The 11883-nt window shown below is 37.6% G+C and overlaps 1 protein-coding gene across 1 annotated transcript; it reads right to left on the bottom strand.

Moving 5' to 3' along the window:
* Positions 1–9801: 9801 nt before the first annotated feature.
* Positions 9802–11376, bottom strand: LOC131066236 (glutamate receptor 3.6-like). The gene is made up of 2 exons (XM_058000945.2): positions 11124–11376; positions 9802–10741 (listed from the first exon to the last, which is right to left on the bottom strand). The coding sequence occupies exons 1-2, from the start codon at positions 11338–11340 to the stop codon at positions 10545–10547; spliced, it is 414 nt and encodes a 137-aa protein (XP_057856928.2). The 5' UTR covers positions 11341–11376; the 3' UTR covers positions 9802–10544.
* Positions 11377–11883: the final 507 nt, after the last annotated feature.

Raw genomic sequence — 11883 nt, 5'->3', positions numbered from 1 at the left:
AACAACCGAATGAGCACCCATCCAAGTTGACATTTGTTCATCCAAGTAGGAAGCAAGCATACCGCCACAGACTGGCCTACTCATCCCCATTCCAAATAAACTATCTTTATCTTCCATCTTTACGGGCTCCAACCAATATTCCCGCGGTACCAGAAGATTGTTCGCACACCAAGGAGATATGGTGTGTTGTGCTATTTGCCCCACATCCACAAACTTCTCTAGTTCCTCACTGAGTTTACTCACCACAAAATCTTCATACTCAGGCTCTGTCATAAATAATTTAGGCTGAGTGCAAATTGACAGAAAAGGATATATATCAGTAATTGTAATTTTTGTGCCATAATAACCAGTTCAAGGATCATAAAAGATCCCATCATGACGAGAAGAGGGCCAATATGATTCACAAAACGTATTCACCTGATCATCATCATTTGTAACACTAATTTGGTCTACCGCAGAAACGTTCACAATTTCATTATTACCACCATTAGCTAAGCCATGTTGCCGTGTTTTTCTGCACCCTCCAGCAGTAAGCTCTGACTGAATTTCACAAGCATCTGCATTTTCTACACTTTCAGGTGAATGTCGCTTAACACTGCCAGCCTCTGGAAGCATTCTGAAATTAATTCCTGCATTCCCATGGTTATTGTACCTTTACTCCAAATGCCATATCCACCTGCCTACCATGCTTCTTATTATGCCTTCCAAAAACCACACCTATTCTATTTAAACAGTCGTTCAACCTTCCCATGTTGTCTTCCCTTCCACTTAGCCCGTTATAAGTAGCATAGTGTAAATCTTCATAAGTAGGGCCACCAAGTTGTGTGGGATTTGCTGCATCAAGCCTTTCAATCTCATCATCTCTTTGAAGATTTTCGGGTTGACTATATGGATTACTTATTTCTTGGCCGAGATAAGGTCTAGGGATTGAATCATGCATACCAAAGTTTGCATTATCAAAGTGGGGAATGGATGTACTGTTAACCGCAAAGGAGGGTGATGGGTGCAAAATATCAGAGGGTATGGCATAGTAAGTGCGAGTGGTGCCATCAAACATGATGATGGGTCTCTTTTCCAACACCTCGAAGCCTATCTGAGGTGGCATCTGTGGTGACTTCCATTGCGCAGGGCTATTGGCATCAATTTCCGCCTGAATATTTTGAGAGAATGTGGATAGTTCAGCTTGTTTGCGTTGTTCTTGGGGGTCTACGACTGCTTTGTTATGGATAGGTACAAAATCTAGGCCACCATTGGAGAGGCTCACATTATAGGCCTCCCACTCCTTTCGACTCTTCACCTTCCCATCCATAACCACTTTGGGATTTGTCATCTCCTCAGTTTCTTTAGCCGCTTCAGCCTCTCTAGCTTCACATTCTTCCTCATCAATTCCTAACTCCATAAAAATAGAATGGAGCTCAGCCAATTCTTTCTTCAACTCTTTATTTCTTTCCTCTTTAGCGAACTCCCACTTTTTCTCAAATTTCTATTTTTCGAGATTCATAGAAGAGCACCAATCTTCTATTTCAGCTTCCATACTAAATATTTTTTCTGTGAGCATCAAATTCTCCTCTTTCAGCCTCACAATTTTTTCGTACAAGTAATCTTTTGAGCTCTTGGTCACATTATCCTCAGGTTCATCTTCAGTCGCCAAATTTGAGACTGCATCCTCTTCACCCCTAGAGGCATCCTTCTCATCTTGGAAGCCAAACAACCCAGTCTCTTCTTCTTCAAGCAATGTATACTTCAAACCTTCTTTTTCAACAATGGCTTCTTTTCCAGCATCTTTCTGCCAAGAAATTCCAACTGAGTCACTCCAATCTGCACCCTCCTCATCTTGGGAGTTAACAACAGATTCAACTTGGGTCTTTGATGGCATACACTCTTCCTCCCATGATCTCTTGAGTTCATCCTCTTCAACAATAGCCTCTTTTCCAACATATTTCTGCTCAGAAATTCTAGCATCTATACAAGGACTATCTTCAACTCCAAATGAGGTATCACGACGTTCAACCTTCACCACACGAATACCAACAACTTCCCGACCATTAATAGTTTGGCCAATATGTGCCAAAGCTGGCTCAAGAGGAGAGCAAATGAGAATCCCAACATCCTTCTCTTTCACTAGATTCTCCTCTTCAACTGAGTTCCCCTCTTTCTTCCAGCCATCCCACCAATGTACGCAGCGCTTGAAACATATTTTTACATGGAACGTAAAACTGCCATAGAAGTTATAAGTTTTACCTTCTCCTTCTTCCTCCATCTCTACTCAAGCCAGCATGGCTCTGATACCAATTGTTAAGATTAGAATGAGTAAAAAAATAGAATAAAGGAATAACAAAAGACAACACATGATTTATCGTGGATCGGCAAATTTGCCTACATCCACACTCAAAGCAGGGAATCACTTTATTATCCACACTATAATACATGACTGTACATGTCTATATATACATTCACATTCAGGTTTGGAATGAAGAGTCTGGAGAAGACGAAAGGTCGTGACTGTTGGGCTTCACATCCCAACACTAGGAGGACGACTTCATTATAAAGATAATCATTCGGATTGTCAAGAGGAATGAAATCATACAACAATTGGTAGTCAAGTCTTTTCACAATAGCATGAAATACATCAATGATGAACCCGAGACTGTAGTTTCATTACTATCTGGGTTAAATGAGACATTGACAAATTGCTTCCATTCTGTGAAAGCAACTGCGATCTTTAGCCTAGTTGGTATTACCCATTCGCGAGGAACAGTGGAAAACCCACCGAGCCAAATCACGGATCGAAGCCCCTCGTTACCAAAAGTTGGACTTCTGAACAACTTGGAGGAATTGTATGGCAAATACCCAACAACTTGATATCTTTTTTCCACCACATTCACTATCTCGTAAGTACAATTATACATTTCCCCATCATGGAACTTAACAGGTCCACCTAAACTAGTAAAATTTGTTTTAATATTACTTCAAGAGGGGTTGACGGTGACAAAAGACTTGTGTTTCTTTCCATCTTTCCAATTTCTCAAGCTATCATAAGTATTAAGGACCGTATCATAGGCCACTAAATCATATGCATTCACCTTAATGGTTTTCATGTTGGGCAGTGATTTTTTTAGTGGTTACTATTTGTCAATTGACTATTTTTTGAGATTTGGGAATCAAAATTTGATTAATAATTTCAACTTTTAAGGTGATCTGAAATGTCACATTTTTGTAATTTTTTATTTTAGTGTTATTTAAATCGTCGGAAAATTTATTTTATTAATTTTTTTGACTCAAAGATTCGCCCCAATATTCAATACATGATTGGATCAGATTCTCCAACATTTTATAATTTATTATAGAAATCTAAATTAATTCTCTAATAATATATCATTATTGTTAGTTACTTTAGGGTTATATCAACAATCTTTAGTTGTCACCATTGATTTAAAATATAATCTAATGACTTTCATTGTATTCCATGTACCTACAAGTTGTAATGCTCATGGGGGTTGAAATTGATTCTAAATAGTTGACCTCAATGAAAATCAATGGTCTAAAATAAAAATTTTGCTCCATGAATATTACAAATTATTGGTATGTTTTATCTCACAAAATAAAAAGAGAGCTTAGATTATTTTAAATTAATGGTAGAAGCTAAATAAAGTAGAGTCTATCCCTTAAACTCATTAATGATTTTCACCTTTAGACCTGTTGGTTGAAAATTTTGTACACTTGGGGAAATATACAAAATTGTGGCTTCAACCACAGTGTGAGTAAAACTCTCCTAATTAAGGGAAGGGTCCCCTTATCTACAAAATAAACTAATCTAATATGGGTGGGACAACAGTCTTTCTTCTTCTTTCAAGAAAAACTATACTCTTTTCTCTTCTCAGAAAAGTAATAGCAATTGGAAATAAATAACAGCAAATACAGAAACGAGACTTCTTTGTAGGATTTTTGGAACATAAAGGGAAGCAAAGTTTCCATGAAGGCACAAAGACCTTCGTCACTTCCCCGGGATGGGAAAATAGAAAGAAAGCTCAAAGTCTTCAACTATCTATTCTCCTATCAACCTTTTTAGATGATTTTATGCTAACTAAGCACAATATGTAGCAGCTCAAAGTCTAACTACATGATGCACTTCAACTCACATGCACAAGTCTTAAAAATAGAAGTAGCACAAAGTCTACAAGCTATCTTCCCACTTTAGCTTTCCACACTAGTTTCAGATATGATAAGCAGCTCAAAGTCTACAAGACCAAATCTGAAAACCAAACATATAACTATAAATACAATTAGCAGCTCAAAGTTGGCAAGATTGAATTTAAATCCCTCTTTCACAATAAAAAAAAACTCACAATCAACTCTAGAAAATGTCGTCACATAACAACTTGAATTGGCACAAAGTCTCAACACAACTTGCCTCTTTTATTGAAAACAATCTGATTTACATCTAAACTCAAAGTCTTAGAGTGCACATACAAACTGGCAAAATTTTGTTGCATTGCCAAAAAGATCCTTATTTACAAATGAGGGCCTCCTTATATAGGAAAAGAAGTTGAAAAAAATGTGGGCACAATTGACTAATTCAACTGCACAGTCCCACTTGACTACAATTTCAGCAGAAAGAAAATATGCAGCTGCGAGAAAACTTGCAACATCTAACAATGCAACTACATGAAAAGAAAGTGTAAAAAAGATGACACTTTATTCATCTTTCTCCTCCTCATTGAATTTCTAAAATTCTTCAAACTGAGCTAAAGCAACTTGCATCTTAGTTTTGTCTAGCGCCATATCAACAATCTCATTAGCGCATCTTCATTTCTCTATCGATTTGCTAGGAGAGGGCCCGGACATTTCAACATGGATCACTAGTGTTTTGAAAATGATCACCATCAGACTAGCAAATTTTATCAATCAGAACAAGAAATAGGAGTCAGAAATGACTTAGGAGACAAAAAGGGAAAAACTTGCAAGTCAGACTTTAAAGTCCGAACTGCAAGTTCAAACAACACCATACGCAGGTCAGACTTCAAAGTCTGATCTGCAAGGGAAAAACTTGACAAAAAACTGCATGTTAGACTTTAAAGTCCGATCTGCAACCTGGGAAGGAAACTCAAAATTCGCACATTGGACTTTAAAGTCCGATGTGTAAGGAAAATCAAGCAAAGATTGCATATCAGACTTTAAAGTCCGATATGTGAGAAGGGAAAAACTTAACTTGCAAATCGGAAAAAATTCCCCGACCTGCACATAGGCAAACTTGCAGGTCGGGAAAAATTCCCCGACCTGCACATGGACCTTGGCGAATTGAAACAAAAAAAATAATCATGTAGGAAAAGACTCCTTGCAAGTCAGACTTTAAAGTCTAACATGCAATTTCCTTCTTGCTAAACTACACATCGGACTTTAAAGTCCAATGTGCAAGGGAAAAGTCCATGTAGGTGGTACTTTAAAGTCCGCTCTGTAGTAAAAGAACTACCTGCAGGTCAGACTTTAAAGTCTGATCTACAGGGAAAGAACCAAAACATTGCACATCGGACTTTAAAGTCCGATGTGCAATTCTAACAAATAAAAACCCTGCAAGTTGGACTTTAAAGTCCGATCTGCAGAGAAGATTACCAAAACATTGCACATTGGACTTTAAAGTCCGATGTGCAATTCTATCTAAGAAACACCCTATAGGTCGGACTTTAAAGTCCGACCTACAGGCAAAACTGCAAAATCTAAAAAAAACTTAAAAACGAGAAAAATAAAAGATGAAAAGCAAAAGAGGCTAACCGACAGAGTCAATCAACCTTTCCTGGAGGACGTGAGGCATGAAATAGACTAGTTTTGTAGGGTTTCCTCACGATTTTAGCTACGCTAAAATTGAGGACAATAGCTGGCTCTGACTGGGAAACAAGCTACACCACTTGAAGCTTGTAAAATCTAGAACTCCGAGTGCCTGTATCCATTGGGCTATAGAGTCAGGCGACAAAAGGACTAAGACACAAAACAACTTACTAAAAAGAAAGACACAGACTTGTGCAACTACACTTATTGAAAAGAAAACTAACTGACAATTGAAACCTTCCTAAATGAAACCATTCACGGGCTTTCCAAAATAGCTGCCTTTCTTCAGCAGCTTGCAATGCCTTGCATGATCATAAGCAACTTTGTATAGATGGAGCACAAGAAAGTGTACCAGGACTTGATGCAACATTCCTTGGAGGACATGAACAAATCCACCTTCCTCTTGGGGTGAATCATATGTACTACTGGCCCAAGGTGGAGTTTTGAAACCAGACTGCTCTTGCTTAGCTGAATATACTTTTTTGGCTATTTTCTCAAGTATATCCTCTAGCTCATGTACAAGTGGGACCTCTGGCTTTCCATTAGCCTCCAACCAACCAAGATGTGTGATTGGACATCCTCTTGATCGTACAAAGACTAAAACCTTCTTACTAGCTACAACTTGAACAACTAGTTTTTCAACCGTAACAACCTCATGTTGAACATAATGATCTTCTTCATGTGATTCAGATGAAAACATGATTGCATTGTATGACTTAGTAGGTTTTTCACAAAATTTTGATTGGAGAGAATCATCAATAAGACTTGAACAAAACTCTTCTATAGTGCTCATGAAAAGATCTTCATCAAGTTTTGGGGTAGGTCTCTTATGTAAGATACATCCAAGTTCATGACCTTGGAGCATGAAAGCATTCATTTCAACTTGACTAGGATCTTCATGCATGTTCACCTTTTCACATCTCATGATGTGATTGTCCTCCTCCATGGTACTTGGCATGGTCATTTCTTTTTGTTCAATAGCTTTCTGGAACTGTATAAACCAGATTTGAGAGTCGCCAGCTATGTCTGTTTCCTCCTCTTGGAATAGACCAACAAGATCACTTTGTTCAGATTCAAGGTCCTCCACTGCTGCATTTGTTGATGGTACCTGAAGTGCAAGCCCTTCTGGTGGCGAAGGAAGCTTGTCTTGATTTCTAGCTACATAACTAGGAGCAGTATTTGGATATGGCCTCCTAGGAATGTCTTCATAAGAGGAAGAAAATAAACCTTGAGCTATTTGCTTTTTGAGGGCAAGCAACTCATTAGCCAACCTTTGCATCATGGTATCTGCTCTCTTGGTAGACCATGATCCCAAAGAAGAGTTTTCTTTGGACCCATTTGACTCTATCTTTATCTTACCTGTAAGGATAAGATCATCTTCAACCTCAACTGCTAAGGTTTGTGCAGCTGCAAGGTCTCTTGGAACTACTCTTCTCAACAAGAAACTCACCTCAGGTGACTGAGCATTCATGAAGAAGAACTTCAAATTTGTTGCTATAGGTTGAGAAGCAACTGAGATGTGGTTATGTAGCTTGTTGAATTTAGCAACAAATTCTTGCATGGGCTCTTGCGGTTCTTTCTTCATTTGAGTCAATTGTGCCAAGAGCGCATGCTCATCTTCTACAGGTTTGAACTTTTCTTCAAACCTTGTTTTGAGGCTAGCCCAATCTGTGATAGAATTATTTGGCAAATGGTAAAACCAATCAACTGCTACACCTTGTAAGGTTTCAATAAATAACCTTATAGATACATCTTCATGCTCAACTCCTAAAACACCACATGCAATATAAAATGCAGTGATGTGTTCATCAAGATGCTGAGCACCATCACCAAAATACTTGGGAAAGTTCTTCTGTGAACCATTAGGAAGAACATGTAAGGGTTGAGTCAGGTTCAACAGACCAAAAAAATTCCCCCAAGGACCTTGAGCTGCCATTTTTCATATCCTTGGTGAAAGTTTGATAAATTATAAGGAAATGAATTACAATGAATAGGATACCGGTATACTTCAACCAAAAGCATGAGGCTTTTGGATGCGTATCGTATCCCCAACAGAGTCGCCAAAAACTGTTGGTTGAAAATTTTGCACACTTGGGGAAATATACAAAATTGTGGCTTCAACCACAGTGTGTGAGTAAAACTCTCCTGATTAAGGGAAGGCTACCCCTATCTAAAAACTAAACTAATCTAATATGGGTGGGACAACAGTCTTTCTTCTTCTTTCGAGAAAAACTATGCTCTTTACTCTTCTAAGAAAAGTAATAGCAATTGGAAATAAATAACAGCAAATACAGAAACAAGACTTCTTTGTAGGATTTTTGGAACATAAAGGGAAACAAAGTTTCCATGAAGACACAAAGACCTCTGTCACTTCCCTGGGAGGGGAAAACAAAAAGAAAGCTCAAAGTCTTCAACTATCTATTCTCCTATCAACCTTTTCAGATGATTTTCTGCTAACTAAACACAATATGTAGCAGCTCAAAGTCTAACTACATGATGCACTTCAACTCACATGCACAAGTCTTAAAAATAGAAGTAGCACAAAGTCTACAAGCTATCTTCCCACTTTAGCTTTCCACACTAGTTTCAGATATGATAAGCAGCTCAAAGTCTACAAGACCAAATCTGAAAACCAAACATATAACTATAAATACAATTAGCAGCTCAAAGTCGGCAAGATTGAATTTAAATCCCTCTTTCACAATAGAACAAAACTCACAATCAACTCTAGAAAATGTCGTCACATAACAACTTGAATTGGCACAAAGTCTCAACACAACTTGCCTCTTTTATTGAAAACAATCTGATTTACATCTAAACTCAAAGTCTTAGAGTGCACATACAAACTGGCAAAATTTTGTTGCATTGCCAAAAAGATCCTTATTTACAAATGAGGGCCCTCCTTATATAGGAAAAGAAGTTGAAAAAAATGTGGGCACAATTGACTAATTCAACTGCACAGTCCTACTTGACTACAATTTTAGCAAAAAGAAAATATGCTGCTGCGAGAAAACTTGCAACATCTAACAATGCAACTACATGAAAAGAAAGTGTCAAAAAGAGGACACTTTATTCATCTTTCTCCTCCTCATTGGATTTCTGAAATTCTTCAAACCGACCTAAAGCAACTTGCATCTTAGTTTTGTCTAGTGCCATATCAGCAATCTCATTAGCGCATCTTCATTTCTCTGTCAATTTGCTGGGAGAGGGCTCGGATATTTCAACATGGATCACTAGTGTTTTGAAAATGATCACCATCAGACCAGCAAATTTTATCAATTAGAACAAGAAACAGGAGTCAGAAATGACTTAGGAGACAAAAAGGGAAAAACTTGCAAGTCGAATTTTAAAGTTCAAACTGCAAGTTCAAACAACACCATACGCAGGTCAGACTTCAAAGTCTGATCTGCAAGGGAAAAACTTGACAAAAAACTGCATGTCAGACTTTAAAGTCCGATCTGCAACCTGGGAAGGAAACTCAAAATTCGCACATCAGACTTTAAAGTCCGATGTGTAAGGAAAATCAAGCAAAGATTGCATATCAGACTTTAAAGTCCGATATGTGAGAAGGGCAAAACTTAACTTGCAGATCAGGAAAAATTCCCCAACCTGCACATAGGCAAACTTGCAGGTCGGGAAAAATTCCATGGACCTTGGCGAATTGAAACAAAAAAAATAATCATGCAGGAAAAGACTCCTTGCAAGTCGGACTTTAAAGTCTAACATGCAATTTCCTTCTTGCTAAACTGCACATCGGACTTTAAAGTCCGCTCTATAGTAAAAGAACTGCCTGCAGGTCGGACTTTAAAGTTCGATCTGCAGGGCAAGAACCAAAACATTGCACATCGGACTTTAAAGTCCGATATGCAATTATAACAAAGAAAAACCCTGCAGGTCGGACTTTAAAGTCCGATCTGTAGAGAAGATTGCCAAAACATTGCACATTGGACTTTAAAGTCCGATGTGCAATTCTATCTAAGAAACACCCTGCAGGCAAAACTGGAAAATCTAAAAAAAACTTAAAAATGAGAAAAACAAAAGACGAAAAGCAAAAAGGCTAACCGATGAAGTCAATCAACCTTTCTCGGAGGACGTGAGGCACGAAACAGACCAGTTTCATAGGGTTGCCTCATGATTTTAGCCGCGCTAAAATCGAGGACAGCAAGACCTCTACTTTTCTATAAAAATTTATTTTTTTAAATGAAAAGATTTGCAATAATAATTAATGCGAGAAAGGGTTTCTTAAATTATCACTGATTGTCAAAACGGAATTGTCATTCATTACCACCTTTCAGTGAAATTGTTCAGCTCTTTAGAATTTGGGATATATGGTTTAATTCCAAGGAATCCATTCATAGATGACACTCTAGAAGCATTTAGTGCATAGTCCCAAAGACTGGTAAACTCTTGGGTTGTTATCCACACGTAACCAGATTCCATCATTCCCATCTCCTGCGCCTCCGTGAATAGATCCATGCCCAGATCAAAAGGCGTGTGAACAACAAAAATACTTGAATCTATTGCGTTGAGTTTGTAAAGCTCTCCCCTTACTGTTTGTTTCTGTGCAGTTGAAGGAATCATTGATGTGTACACAATTTAAGAGTCCGGATCTCGAAGAGCATCACGCAACGCGGACATGGCTCCGCAACCAACATCATGGTCTGAATGAAGAAATGCAATGTTTCTCCAGCTGTAATGCTTAACCAGGGCTGCAATGGCTTTCATCTGAATGAGATCACTATGCACCATACGAACAAAATATGGGAATCTCTGTTTGGAGAGGAGAGCGCGGGACTTGAGATAGACAATGACAGGATTGGTATTTTGGCTGCCTCTCCAAGATCTGATACAAATGTCGTGGCCTCAGATGTTTGTGTTTGTATTAATGCCACCACTTCGTTGTCCAAAAGATCAACACCTGCATTCACCCATAAAATTAAATCTCAAAGGAAAGTAAATATTACGTGTTCACTTTATCATTACATGTGAAAAGAGCAATTTAGCTCTTCACAAATGATATTTAAGGAAAAAAAGCGGTGAGAATTTTAACTCCATGATTTTACAGTAAACATTCTGTATTGAGATTAATCAGAAAGCTAAATTTAAGAAAAACTTTAAAATATTTTAGTTTAGATAGCAATTTTTAATAAATAATTATAGTGAGAAAGCTCTAAATTGGAAAGTTCGGATTAATTAAAATTGATGTTGTCAGCTTTGGATTTGATTACGTAAATCTCATATATATATAATTGGAAAATTGTGAGTGTAAAAGCTCAGGACAGGAGAATTAGTTAAAATACCAGCGGAAATGGTTTCAAGTGGAGTTTGTGCCTCTTGAAGGTGAAGAAAAAATTCAGTGCCGTTGAGTATTTTAGACTGACTGTTCACATTTTCCACTGCTAACTTTATAGCAGTCTTTGCTCTCTTTCCCAAGCAGGAAGTGGAATCTACTATCATCCCTACATTTACTGTCTCTTTTTGAACCGCCTGATCTACACTGTAACCACTAAAACGCATATAAGTGGAAATATTCTCACAGTTGTCATCTTCAATCCCTTGCTTGCACTCTCCTCTGCAACAAACCTTGTACATGATATCTGTAAGTATATTTATTTCAAACTACCTGAAAGCCCTACAACACTACTTTCATCGAAAGGACAAGAATCCCACCATAAACTGTTGAGGTGGTCCATCCAAGCTTTTAATATTCCGTCCCATCATAATCAGTCCCTGAAGAGAAGATAATGGCAGGCTATGGGGTGCACAAGAAAATGGGTACGAGGAAAAGAAAAGAGAAATTGACTGGAAGTTAACAGCCATATTATCAATGTCCCTCTTACATTTTTTAGTTTTGTTTTTTACGTGCTTTAAAATTAGTGAAGTCTTTTCAATCAAAATTTAATTGGACAACTAAAACGTAATAGTTGATATATCAGTCTTTTCTATTTTAGGTGATTAGTTGTTAAATTTGATTGTAAAAGTAAAGAAATTTAAGTCCAGAAAAAAGTATGAATATTATATAATTATATAAGTTGTGTAAAATTATGTTAGATTTTTTTA

The sequence above is a fragment of the Cryptomeria japonica genome, chromosome 5, assembly GCF_030272615.1.
Source record: "Cryptomeria japonica chromosome 5, Sugi_1.0, whole genome shotgun sequence".
Classification (NCBI taxonomy): Eukaryota; Viridiplantae; Streptophyta; class Pinopsida; order Cupressales; family Cupressaceae; genus Cryptomeria; species Cryptomeria japonica.
This window is presented reverse-complemented; position numbering and strand designations above follow the sequence as displayed.